General features: G+C 39.0%; 1 protein-coding gene across 1 annotated transcript in view; it reads right to left on the bottom strand.

The window, feature by feature from the left end:
• Positions 1 to 358: 358 nt before the first annotated feature.
• The window catches only part of LOC120788407 (ras-related protein Rab-26-like), a 55,084-nt gene continuing 41,109 nt past the window's right edge, over positions 359 to 14,333 (bottom strand). Inside the window, exons 6-9 of the mRNA XM_040124205.1 lie at positions 6,015 to 6,080; positions 4,963 to 5,019; positions 3,771 to 3,847; positions 359 to 2,880 (exon numbers count right to left, since the gene is read on the bottom strand). Coding sequence (XP_039980139.1) covers positions 2,781 to 2,880; positions 3,771 to 3,847; positions 4,963 to 5,019; positions 6,015 to 6,080 — 300 coding nt within the window. The 3' untranslated portion in view covers positions 359 to 2,780. The remainder of the gene's footprint in view (positions 2,881 to 3,770; positions 3,848 to 4,962; positions 5,020 to 6,014; positions 6,081 to 14,333) is intronic.

Consider the following 14,333-nt stretch of genomic DNA (forward strand, 5'->3'; position numbering starts at 1 on the left):
TTATGCCACCCACAAAAACTCCAGGACATTGACCTCATCCAACCAGTGACTGAAGGTGTGCGTGCTAAATAATTTATGCAAGTGCTGGAAAAAAAAGGCTTGAAGACGTTTTTGAGCGGTACTGAGTAGCCATCCATAAATTCAAAATTTAAAAGCCGGGGTCAAGCAAACAATGTGAGCATGAATCTGTCCTGCTTAAGTGTCCCTAAAGACTCAAGTCATTAAATCTCCACTGCGCACATTGTTCTGTAACTCATGCTCTGAACTCACTGAAGTCGTGTAAGAGTAGAGTTTGTGTAGGTGAATCTGAAACATGATCGTTATTATCCTTATTAAGTAAAAGCCACAATACCTTTTGATTTTATTTTGGTTAACTTTAAGTTACAAGAAAAAAATTGCACATTGAAAAGTAGTAAAACCAAAAACCAACACATTACTGAGAACATCAAGATTGGAGAATGTAAAGTAAATACTGTACAGAGAGAAATTCAGTTTTTATGGTTTCTATGACTAAGATGAAATCTACCAAACTGTCATATAAAAAGAGGCCTATGCTTCTTTTATGAAGAATAGGTTCAATACTGTTAACAGATTATAAGAGAGACCATGGCACCATGTATCCCATTTATATATTCATGGATGGAGAACAAAAGCAAGAATTAAAGCAATCTAGTAATGTTTGCACTGGCTAAAAATAAAACGTTGAAATAAAAGAAATGCACGTGTTTTTCATAAACAATGCTTTAGGTAACACTGTCAACATACTATAGGTCTTTATTCCCAGAACCACACCCACGCTCAGTTACCATCTAAAGTGCTATTCTCCTATTGAAACTTTTTTTACATGCAGAGAAAGTGTTAAGTATTTACACCGTCAAAACCCCAGTGTATGTAGATTACATATGGTATGTTTGACCATCTGTTTTTAAATCATTTAAAATCTAAATATATGTATATATTATCAAGAAGAGAGTTTGCATTATAGCTCTCCAAGACTCAAAACCGATCCTCTAATAGAAAAAATCCCAATAATGTGTCTGTAGATTTGTTTAAACTATATTTCCACATTTAGCATGAATTCAAATCTACTAAACAATGGTTTAATGTGGCTAATGACGCTGTTCTGTACTCAGTCTTTTTTTTTTTTTATGCAAAAGATCAACATTTACTTTTACATTATGTTGAAGTAACACACATTTCCGAATATCCACAGCGGAATGAAATGCTTAGATTGAGTTTATGCTGGTGAGCTAAACTGGCTCCAGGGAGCCTGAATTACTGACGTGAACACTGAACCATGGACAGAAGACACATCACCATACATCTAGTATATAAACCTTAATCTGTCTGTTGACCAAGAAGAGAACATTCAAACAACATTTTAAGTAGATTTAAGAAGTAAATGGCTTTAAAAGACGTGTACCTTGTCTTTGCAAAAAGATGAAATCCCTCCACAATAAAATCACCACACAAGGTAATGAAAAGGTATTTGCTAGGTGTTAGATTCTATTCCCGCCATCAACAGATAATCATGCAGGTATATGGAAGAAAATGGAAGAAAATGTCCATTAATAGGTTAAGAACTGAGGTGTGCAGCACCTAACTTTGTGTTTTGCAAACCATAACCTGGGGCTACATTCACAGCTGCAGAAGGAGGTGGGTGAGGAAAAGCAGGACCCACAAGATAGAGGAGGGCAGTAAGATGAGTGCAGGGCAACAGATTGAGGTTGTGAGTACTGAGACAGAGAGGTTTGAGAGTAGGGAAACATAGCAAATAGGTTTATACACTAATGGTCTTAGTTTAGTTTACTAAACCTTTGGTAAAAGTTTTAGAACACCTCCATTTTTCCAGTTATTTAAATTTATATAACTCAATGTCTGTGTTTTGAGGACAAATAACCTATTGGACATTTTAAAAACAAGGAATCCTGGAATCTTCTTGTTGAACCAAATTTAATCTAAAATTTTGACTCATTCAGTAGCCGAACACACTCATTACATTCGAGAATGATAATCAAATATTGCTCAGAAAGTTCATCCCAACACTGTTGCAGAAGCTCCAATGAATGCGCTGCACTTTGTTTGCTTTGCTTTCACCTTCTGTCCAGTTCACCCAAATCCAGCTCCATGGGGTTTAAGTCTAGAGATTGTGCTGGTCTTCCATCATGTGAAACCAGTCTAATTCTTTTCTTCTGTTTTGGGTCATTATCTTGCTGCAGGATGAAGCCCTGAATAACCAGTCGGTCTTTGTTACTTGTCTTTTTCCTCACCATTTGATTTCATACAGTTTCACTTCCTGCAGTACAGTATTGTCCTAATAATGCATCAGAGGCTGTAGAAACAGTTGGTTCCAACACGGCCTTTGTACAGAGTCATCAACCAAAATGGGGACACCTGTAGGAGTTGTTTGCATTAACTGCAGGAAAACTATAAGTTAACCAGTTTCTTCATCCCTGGAAAAGGCCTGTTTTCTTTTAAATTTACATGATTTTTTTTCAGTTTTTGATAAAGAATTTTTTTTTTTGGTATCTTGCTTACCTTTTATACTATTTAAGGATATTCACAGGAATTGAACTAATTAAAGGTCAATAAAAACTGGAAACGTAGGGTGTTTTAAAACATTTGACTGGTAGTGTACCTCACTGGAGCTGAATCCTCATCTCTGATCAGGCCAGATTTGACTACATGCTGTATAAAGATGAGTGATGCACATATGAACACACGCGCACACACACACACACACACACACACACAGATCCAGAGAGTGACCGGAGCGGGCTTTAAGACCTGCAGCACCCGGTGCCCTTCATCTCCTTATTCACGTACTCCTGCAGTTTAAACTTCTCAGTGGGATCCTTCATGGACCTGTGCTTCAGCTCCCTGAGACAAAGGAAGAGAACACGATTTGATTAAACAAAATGGAGCCACCCAACAAAACAAATGATCACTTTATGCCTTAAGTTGCTCCAAAAACAAATTAAGTCAACTCTATTTTTAATGCGCCAAGTCATTACAGAAGTTATTTCATGGCACTTTTTGTAGCTAAAATGAAGTTTCATGTATTGTTTCTGAGCTTAAGAAGAGAAAAACAGAGATTACTGATTATTAGTATGTCAGAAGTACCTTGTTTATCATTTTGACCAAAAAAAAAAAAAATTGGAAAAAAAATCTGAAGTGCGCCTCCATTATTACTTGACCTGGATGTTTAACCTCCTCTGCAGAATGATGCGTGTGCAGAGCTTGACACAAGAAGGCTGTTTTTACATTAATCTGCTGGAGGAGGAAGGTTCCTCTGTCCTCACCTTGAATATCGCTTTACAGTGAAGTAGTAGACATCTTGTGTCCAGCAGGTAAACTTTTGAAATGAACAAGTTGGATATTTATAGATTTCTGGATTTTTCAATGAGGGAGAAAGAGCAGATGTCATTTTAAGAATTTTTAATAGATAATTGAACTTTTTTGTTTTTGTCTTAAAACATCTCTGGAGGGGTGAAGGTCCACTTACTACCTTTTTTAAGACCTTTCAGCCACAAGTTTTAACCTGAAATTTGACTAAAATTTCTGTAAGCAAGAAAACTATGGGGCCAGAGGTTTTTTGTACTATTTCCAAGGTCAAAAATGAACTTTTTCTTTTTTTACATTTCTTAATTACAGTAAAGTGGTGTCATATATTCATCTTTGTAATTGTAGGGAGATACTTTGTAGATTAAAATGACAAAACATCTCTTAATAGACCAACCCACAATGCTCGCACACAGGATGCTACTCACTTAGCCACAGCAGTGAAAGCCAGCTCAATATTGAGACCCGACCTGGCGCTGGTCTCCATGAAGGGAACTCCAAACTCCTGCAGTGTAAAAAGCTGTGAGTTATTGGAGATCTTCGCCGTTTTAACCAATGAACACACAAACCTATGAAAATGTAATACTTTATGACAGGTTTATACTTCTGAATTGAAAATAAAATCAAGCATGGTTGTTGGATGAAAATTCTATAAAAGTTTACAGCAGAATTTCACGGCACAGTAGTTGTGCTCAGAACTTGACCACTCAAAGCGCTTTACACTACTGCCGCATTCATCCATTCAGACAGTGTTCTTTTGTTATTTATTTATATATATATATATATACACACTGCACTTTCATCACACCGATGATACATCGGGGGCAATTTGGGGTTCAGCATCTTGCACAAGGACACCTCGACATGCCGACTGGAGGAGCTGAGGATCAAACCACCGACCTCCCGGTTAGTGGACGACCTGCTCTGTCCAGTGAGCCCCAGCCGCCCCGCTGATGATAACTGATGTGCTTTTTTTTTCCCTCCCAGGCTGAGCCTTAAGTCACTAAGTGGCACTCTATTGCTCCGCCCTCTGGAGAAAATTATTTGATGCCTTCTGTTTGTTTTGTGTGCCATGCTGTGAAGCAACAGTCAGGGAGATTGATAAAAAGAAATGTTCAGTGATCGTATTTGTAGCTGTGCTGAAGGCTATCAACGAGCCAAGGACTGTGAAACTGATTATAACTGACATGTTTTGCGAGAGCTAGTAAAGCTTTAATAGGTGATGACAGTAAATATTCAATATCAAATGTTCATTATCTGGACCATACATCTGAGGTGTCTGGCATTTCTTTGTCTTATCTATATTTTTGGGTTTGCAGGTGGTACATTTATCTGTTAGATAAAGAGCAAGAGTGAAAATGAAAACTGTTTCTAGATAATCCAAACCGTTCTATAATATTCATAATCTTCTCATCTGCCATTAAAATCCAATCAGTCATACAAATCCCTTTTGAAAATTACATTTAAGGAGAAATTGAGGACTTTACTGCTCACATACAGGGGTCCTGACTTCACTACAATTAAAAGATGTGTTGAAAAATTTCTTGATATGATGAGTGTGGGTTCTCATCATAACAGCTGTGGCAGTTGGGCAGTGAAAACTGCGTATGTTCCCCTCACCTTAGCGAGCCTTTCTCCATCTTCTCTCTTCACCACCCGGTCATGAGTGGCATCAGCCTGGTGAGACAGGGAGAACAAGGTCATACGTACCGACATCAGTGCTAAAACCACAACAGACACACGTCAAGTGTGGAGATCTGTGCGCTATTTGGCCACAGTTTGCATACAAGCCTCTCTTGGTGTTCAGCTCTGATAGCAGCTAATGAGTCGAGACTGACTCTCACGATGCTATTTAAAGGGCTGATATTGACTGTGGGGGACTGAAACTAGACAAAGCTCTGAGGCAGTGACATCTCTTCTCTGTTCGGGGGGGGGGGGGTGTTGAATGGCAGTTCTAGAAAATTTGCAGATCAGATTGACAGGTACATTTTTGTGTTGGTCACCGAATCCAATGAAAAGACCAAAACCGACAGACCGTTGTCTGAGTCTGTCTCTCAGGACTTTACGACTTTTATCTTTTTCCTGCTAAAGATGTATACGTACAAGAAAATGTATGCTATCGTTTTCAAAAAAGGCTAAATAATTTCCTAAAGCACCTTTCTTTCAGCCAATGTTACTCAAACATGAATAAATAGTACATTTGTCGGTGACAATTTTCAGGCATGGATTTGGCGTGGAAGTGAATATAACATTTATAACACATACACTAAGTGCACCTGTGTGACTCATTTATGCATTTTATGTAGTTTTTGGAAACCAATGGAGTGCTATGGCCCAGAGGAATAAGATAAATCAAGTTTCGGTTTCACAGGCAACTCTTGATCTATCAGTCAGTTGATCAATTACAAGAAGAACAAGAACCTTGCCTAAATTAAAGTTGTCTAAAATGAGCAAAATTATAATTTAGGTCAGGAAAAGTAATGGAATTTAAGACAAGCAATATCTAATCAGTGAATAAGTAAACAAGTCTAAGTATCAGACCAAGCATTCAATGCAAACGGTTTGTCCATGCATATTTTAGTTTGATACCCACCCGTAGTGTGCATGTATCTAGCGTATTGGCTCTATTGTGTCTCTACCTACAGAGACAAATATTTCCCATATTGCCTTGCCTTATTTCCAAGCAGCATGAGCACCACATCCTGTTGGGCGTATTCATGGATCTCAGTCAGCCATGCCTGGTGACAACACAGGACAAGGAGTCAAAAGAGAGGGAAGACAAGTAGCTGTTAGTCAAGCAAAAAGACATTTTGAGTATGAAAACCTAAAAAAAATAAATAAATAAAAAAACAGAGATAAGAAAAGAGAAATGTGTAGTAGCCCTCACAGAAAAATGGCTTCAGGAAAAAACAAACAAAAAAAACCTTGTCTGGGACTTGATAAGGAAAAGCCTGAGCATTAAATCTAATGACAAGAATAAATAGGAGGAGGAGGAAAGTGAGAGCGACTACAGCATTTAGAAGATGAATATGGGAAAAGGACGAAAAAATATTCAGACAGGTTGGAAGAAAACTGAGGCAAGGACAAGGCGATAAAAGGACTTTAAACGCAAGACAGCGCATGCGAGAAAGAGATATACTGTGAGAGAGTGTTACTGTAATGAAAACTCATCATCATCAGTTTAATCAACACTGTCGGCACCATCCTGGTTTAACTACAGCAGGTACACAGGGGAAAGATTAAGCTTACGGGGGAACAAACAGCAGCTCTGGCTGCATGAGCTCCAACTGCACCTGAACCAGCCGTTCACTGTTAATGAACATTTAATCAGGACAGACACCTGCCAACTCTCCTGCTGAAATAATATCCCTCATCTCAGCACAAAGCTTAATTGTACCCACAGTGAATTACTTCATATTGGATTTGAGTGGCTGGTCATCAATCTGCCTTTTCCTTAGTAGTCCCGCTCCAGAGCCGTTTCCCGTCTGACAGACCCCCTTCTAATTAAAAGGATTTCACCGGGCTCACCTCCAGCCAAAGGTCATGTTAAGTAACACGAAATGAGATAGGCAATGTGTTGACACTGCCGCCTGTACATGATGGTTCCAGACTGAAATATCTCAACTACTATTGGATGGACAGCCATGAAATTTTTCTACAGATGTTCATGGTCCCCAGAGGATGAAGCCTACTGCCACAAAATTTTGTACAGTCACTCATGGTTCTCGGACATTGTATCCTAATGACTTCGGTGATCCCCTGAAATGTCCTGGTTTGAGTGAAATGTCTCAACAACTATTGGATGGACTGCCATGAAATTTAGTACAGACATTCGTGTCCCCCCAGGATGAACTGGAGCCACTTTGGTGACTCCCTGACTTTTCATCTAGTGTCTCCGTGAGTTTAATATTTTAACTTGTCCAGTACTTTGATTTATGATCAAATAACTGCAAAACAAATGACATCCCTATCAGCCTCAGCTGTAATTTTCTGTTTAGTGCTAATTAGCAAATGCTGGTATGCTAACATGCTAAACTAAGATGGTTAAAGAGGTTAACATTTTACCTGCTAAAAACCAGCATGTTTGCATTGTTCCTGTGAGCATGTTAGCATGCTGATGTTAGCATTTAGCTCAAATCCCTGCTGTGCATAAATACAGCCTCACTGTGCTGCTAGCAAGTCTGTAGACTTAGTCTTGTTCATACTGCATTTAAAGGTAATATTAGGACTGAAATGATTAGCTGATTAATCAATTAGTCGATCAATAAAAAAAATATCAGCAACAATTTTGATAACCAAATCAAAATTTGGCAAAAATGACAAAAATTCACTGTCACCAGCTTCTCAAATATGAATAATTTCTGTTTTTTTCCTGGTAGTGCACAGAATACGTTTGGGTTTTAGATTGCTGGTTGGAGAAAACAAGCAATGTAAATAGGGTAACTTGGGTTCTGGGGAACTGTGATGGGCATTTCCCTCGGTCTTTGGACGTTTTATACACCGAAACATTATCAAAAAATAATCAATGTGAAAAAAATTGTCAACATACTAATATACTTTAATCAAAAATGTACCCAAAATGTTAAACACATTTTAAAATGAAAGAAAATATATGAAAAATGCCACACGTTTCCAGAGCAGTAACTTCCAGAATATTTCTATTGTCCTTTTTTCTGTGCTTGCTGACACAGTCATGAAGGTGTACAAAGTGCTCCATGTCAACTTTTCTCATGAGGCAGTCTAGAGTCCATCCACCTCACACATTAATTCATCAAGCTTTAAAACCCCCTCTCAGCCGAGTCCGTTTCAGTCTTCAGCTGTAGTCAAACTCCGGAGCTGTCAGCCCCGCATCCAACTGAATGATGCGTGGGCCTCTACAGACTCAAGTGATTAGCACGGCATGACCAAGCTCAAACGCGCAGGTGCATATAAATAAAAGATCTGCATTTGAGTCGGCTACCGTGCCATCACGCTTCAAACTGAACTCACTTTCACAAAGGGATATTGAAAGGCTTATTGCTCATGAAGGACAAGGCTAGATTTTACTCTAGACAAAAATCTTCTGGAATCACATGACTGACATCAAAAGTATTAAATGTATTTCAGCTATCAGTCAGTAACTCTCCCAAAAACAGGCATATTCCCACTTACAATTGTTGGTTTATCTAAACAGTGTTTAAAGGGGGAAAGAAACAAAAAACTACAGACAAAAGAAGGAAAACGCTTGAACAGAGACTTGATTGTTTTTTTATCTAAAGCTCCTTGATTCTGGCCTTTAGTTTAGGACCATTTAATCTGTACTTTGGTTAATTTTTCTTTAAATCGATACAGGGCTCTAATTTAAAGTTCCCAACCCTGCTGTGAATAAATTTAAGTCTGATTATATCATTTTGCACCACTTCAGCTAAACAATGACTGTTTTTGTGTATGAGCAGGTAGTCTGACTGATGCCAGCTCCAGGAGTTATTTTCAACTGCTCTGTATGCACAGTTTGCTCACCTGTACGTGTCTCTGTTGTCCTTTAACCAGCCCTCTAGTTCACGGGGTTTCTCCTTAAATCAGCGCTGAATCACATTTTTGATTTGATGTGCTTTGGAGTTAATGAGGTCAGAGGGGTCTGGTGATCTGAGAGGCCGGACGGTGGCTCTCAGGTTCTTTAATCAGGCAATAAGCTCCACTGGTGGGAAGTGATGGACGACTTTAGAGGAATGTTTGGAGGAAATGCGAAATGTTACCAGGGAACATACTGCATGTGGCTAATGACCTGCTTCGTACATAATTCAACTTTTTGTCTATGTTTCCATTCATTCCCATGTTCCTTAGCTAGGCCGAATGCCGCTGTTGCTTCTCATTAAATTTTGTACATCTTTTAAAAATAATCTGTTTGTATGAGGTATATGTACGTATCAGTCAAGTTGACTGACATACTGGCATTAACAGCCTTGGTAACAGAAGGTTATTGTTGAACTATCACCCACCTTTCATCCTCCCTCAAGGAGTCTAAGAAAACCTCCACAGAATTAAATACCCTCCCTAAAATGCCAATTTGTCTTTGAGTGATTCTCTCCATATACAGCAATTACCGCTGATGAACCATAGCTTGTAATTAGATCCTTCAGCTGTTTATAGCGCATCCCCCCATGGGTCATTTAACAGATACAATCATTGATTCCAGTTGATGCCACTTGTTACCTCCATCCTGGAGAATTAAAGTCTCCTGTTGGAGTTTGGGCCTTTTTTCATATGTAGCGCTTAATGCCGGATGCTTTTTTTTTCTTTTTTTACTCTGAAGCTTACTTTTATGACAGAGTGCAGAAAGAGAAGCTTTGAACAACACTATGGATTATGACAAACCATAGACTTGTAAGAGCTGTGTCTCCATCAGCCCACCCCTCCACAACATGAATGCAACTGGAAACTTACAGAAAGCATCTCAAACATAATTTGCTTATTGGCAAGGTTTACATAAAGATGTCATGATGAAACAGCCCACTGGTGAGGGCCATCACATCTCTGATGAAACGCTGAACAAACAGTGACATCCTACTGTCATTCATTCATCCACTGCAAACAAGACTTGAAACATGAGGCAATAATGTGCTGTATTTACAGTGATGAAAAACATTTAGAAAATCTAATTTCCGAACCTGCCTTTATTTCTCTTATCTTCACTCGCTTGACATTTACTCTTGTACTCTTATAGATTAGATTCACACAAAACGATATGGACTTCGGTTCGTACGGCATTTGTGGACTGTGATGTGGTCTCTCCTTACACACTTTTCTCCACATTGCTCTATTTTGAGACTGTCCTCCCAAGACGAACGTCAGTATAAGTCGTTTCAGCAACTGCCCCGAAACGACAAGTTCATGTTCAAGTGAACCTCTCGTGGCTGTAGGAATTGTAACTCTTGTCATGTAGTGTGACATTGTTATAGTGTCAGGTAGCTGAAACTCTGCTTTTAGAAAGTTATCTGCTGTAAATAAGGTAATCTGAACGTTATCCGAGCGTTTCTTCAATATGGCGTCAAGCTTACTTGCTAACAAAACGCAACATGTAAACAAGACCACTGACCACCTTGCGCAAAGCTGGACGTCTCTCTTACATACAGTTAATTCACATCGAAGCTGTGAAGAATTACTCATTGCACTTTCTTAGATAACAAAGTGATATCGTTCCAACAAACAGCCCTGCAATAAAAACTACCATTGCAAATATTTTGTCCACCTCCATTTACATACTTGGAAATGTACAGAATATTAGAAACACTCCTTATTCTTTAAATGGTTTTCTTTTGACAGTTTTTGCTGGAAGTGTCAGTATGGTATTGTGTCTGTCCTGACACTAGGTGGCCTTGAAAATTTGCCTGAGCGTATTAGAATGATGAGTGTTCGCTGCCCTCCAGTGGTTACAGAGGAACTGCAACACTACATTACTTTGCTAACAGTGTTAATAGTTAATAGTATAAAAATAATACAATTAATAAATGAAAATAATATTATAAATCTATTTATTTATCTGACTATTAAATATTAATAATAATATAATTAATAATATTAAATACGCCAAGCTATGTCTGTCTGAGCTTTAATTTATGACCAGTACATGGGCAGCACGTGAATATTGTATATGTTTCTATCTTATTGGATGATGTGTTTGGGTTGAAGTAAAGACAACCAATGGGGACTAAGTTCTTTGACTCTTTCTACTGAGAGACTCTCTTTTGACTTCTTGCATTAAGGTTTGTTTGTTTCCCATATTGTAACTTACGATATATTTCACTTTAACCCTATGAGTGTGTCTAACTGTGTTCAGAGTCTTTTGTAGAAAATCTTCCACAACAGTTGGCAGAGGAGGTAAGTTTGAAGTTTGTTGTGTTTGTAAGGGCCACAAAACCTTTAACAAGCCTGGTTGAATGCAGACGCTCAATTCCTATTTCTGCTCTCTAGAGCTCCGATGAATTTAAAATCTCAGTTTAAAGGTTTATTTAATTTCTCCGTCAAGCTTCCAGTAAATATTAATAAATGAGAAATAATTGTTTGCCATTTGCTCTCAAATATTAGATTTAATAAAGTTAAAATGCCAAACTTAGTGCTGAAATTCACGATGTCTGCTCAACTGTAGAAGTAAGAGACAATAACAATGGCAGACAGACTTACCTGACAGAGGGAGAGATATGACAGAGACAAAGAGGGTGCCAATAGGCAGCAAGATGGAGAGACAGACAGTGACATTGAAAGACAAGACAAGGACCTGAAGGCTCTGTATCAGAGAGGATGGAAGATAAAAGCCAGGCAGACAGCTGCTGGCGGCTGCATCGTGACATTGGCTGAGGTATGTGAGGGTACTTCAAATGCTGCCTTGTATCGGTTTTCCTTATGTTGTCACTGAGAAGGGAAAGCAGGGTTGTATGCTACTCCAGGACACTACACTAGCCAGGTCAGCTGTTGGTGTGATATACATTTTTGGGGGGTTGGCTCTTCTTCAGAACGCTTAATATCTGACACCAGACAACACAGATGTTGCAGGAGTACATAAACATCGAAATGAAGATAGAAGCAAAAGAAAATAAACAACATCCATAACATGCATAATAAAATCTAAACCCATGAATAAATGAAAAATCATCATTATAACCATTTGGCATGAGAATATACGAGTAATCAATCCAAAAGACTTCTCTGAATCAATAATTAGTCTATGATCCCCCTTGTGTAGGCACATGAACCATCTCTCATTTGCCTTAAACACATTTGTCCTTCAATTCCCCAGTGTGTTCCAGGCACCAACAACAGATTATACATTCCTTACACTATAGAGAATCTCTCTGCACGCTGTTAAAACTCAGGTCATACTTTGCTGAGAACAATAATGAATGTGAATTTCCTCAGAGATCCTCTGAGTCTCTCCACATGACCCAAATTTTCCCTCAGTTGCACTTTTGTCTAAGCAGATTTGCTATGGGTGACAGTGCTATTCTTGCCAAACTTTGATCAGAGAATTACACCCACAGACAGAGTGGAGAAGTCTGCTCCCAACCACGGGCAGAGTCAGACTGAGTCAACCCAGGGGAGCGCGGGGGGAAAGTAGGACTTCTCCCCTGAGAGGAGGTTTAAGCTTCGCGAGGCAGCTGAGTTAAACGGCGTGACACTATCGCTGTCTGACACCTGAGGAAGATACAGAGAAATCCTGTGTGTATTCACACATTCCCTGCAGGTACACAACCAGGCATGCAGAAACAAATCAGTAAGCTATTTTTGATTTATTCAAAACAAAGTTTTACAATGCTTGCACCAGCATTTTAAAATGCGTTGCAGGTTTCCATCTGCAGATTTTATAGTTACACACACAATAGTAGTGTGAATAGTAGTCCTCATGGGGTCCAAAGCCTGGTCCTAGTGCAGCAAAATGGAAAATGTCATTCCTGACATCCTGGTTAAGGTTAGGTTAACAACAATAAAGTATTCAGTAGTGATAAATATTCGAAATGTGGTATTCAGTTGCTGATATAATTCAGATTATTATTGGAATGATTTGCTTCCATAGTTGCGTATTAGGAGCACTTCCAAAATTGCCCTGACAGGTCCTGTGAAGTGATGTTAAGGAATAATTTAAAAGCCTGTGGTGGTGTATCAGCCTTCGTACATCTGAGTACTGGTTCAAACCAGAAGCTCTCAAAGTTCCCACACTGTTTGTGACACTTTAAGTTGTTAAAGCAAGCCCAAAATCATGCTTCTAACTTCAGTATGTGAGCATGTGCATTTTCAGTGTCACAGATAGTGTAGGAAATTCAAGGCTCAGAGTTTTTGGCTTTGAATCTGAACTCATTCGTTCACTAACCTCACCATTTGTATATATTGTGCAAAACTATTGTAAATTATTGTGAGCAGTGTGGAATGAGAGGCAGAAACCAGCTCTCAACAGTGTCAATCCTTTATTGACGTGTAATATAGGGGATACAAACTTAATTAACCACCTAATTGGGTAATTGTCATGGCAATTAATAATAAACCAGCACAAAATAGGCAATTATCAACATAAACCACCATGTTCTGAACAGACAAATTACAAATACAAACACAGCATTTTGGAACGGTCATAAAACAGCAAATTTTTTTCAATTCTTTTCAGCTACTATATATTTTTTTTTATACGTTCACAAATTAGAATTTTGCACGTTGAACTAAACCTTGAAATATTGAAATACCACACACACACACACACACACATCATGCTACAGAAGGGTTTTTATTTGAATGACACCAAAAACATACTTTCGAATATCACTCAGCTCAACGAGGTTCTGGCAAATCAGTCTCTTATTGCAGCTTGTCCAACCTTTTTTTGTGCGCATGGCAAACAGCCACATGGTTAAGCATTCTATGCGTCATCGACGTCCTCAGCCAAGTTTTAAGTCTCTCAAAGCTCTGAAACTTTTTTTCAGCATCAGCTGAGGAGGCAGGAACACCCAGTAGAAGTCTCACCAGGTTCCCTACTTGGCTGAAGAGCCGTTGCACCCCTGGCACCATGTCCTTCAGTATGCTGACCACATCAGCAAATGTGCTATACTGATAGCTGGACTTGAGCATGTTTAGGAGGGTGGTGTATGTGGGACCTATGTTAGGTTTTCTCTGGCCTCCTCCTGCTGTTTCTTTTGAGTGTGTGACAGTTTTGCAGTGATGGGCTTTACCCAGCAATGTGGTCACTGCATGCTTGTGGCTCTCGCTCTTCTGATGACTTTTAAACCTTTCTATTGCTTTTCTTTCAGTTTCAACCCTAGCAGACACCAAGGAACGATACGTCTTCCTTGAAATATGTGACTTCTGACCATTGAAAGTTTTTGGCACAATAATAGCACAGCACCCTGTTTAACGAAGGTCTTGGATGGTAATGATTGCGGTGGTATGTCCTTAAGGCTTGGTTGGCTGGGCTTTTCTCCAAGTTCCTCTGCTGGCATTTCTGCAACCTGGCTGCTCTCCTTGTCTGTCTC

Source organism: Xiphias gladius, chromosome 3 (assembly GCF_016859285.1).
Source record: "Xiphias gladius isolate SHS-SW01 ecotype Sanya breed wild chromosome 3, ASM1685928v1, whole genome shotgun sequence".
In the NCBI taxonomy this organism is placed as follows: domain Eukaryota; kingdom Metazoa; phylum Chordata; class Actinopteri; order Istiophoriformes; family Xiphiidae; genus Xiphias; species Xiphias gladius.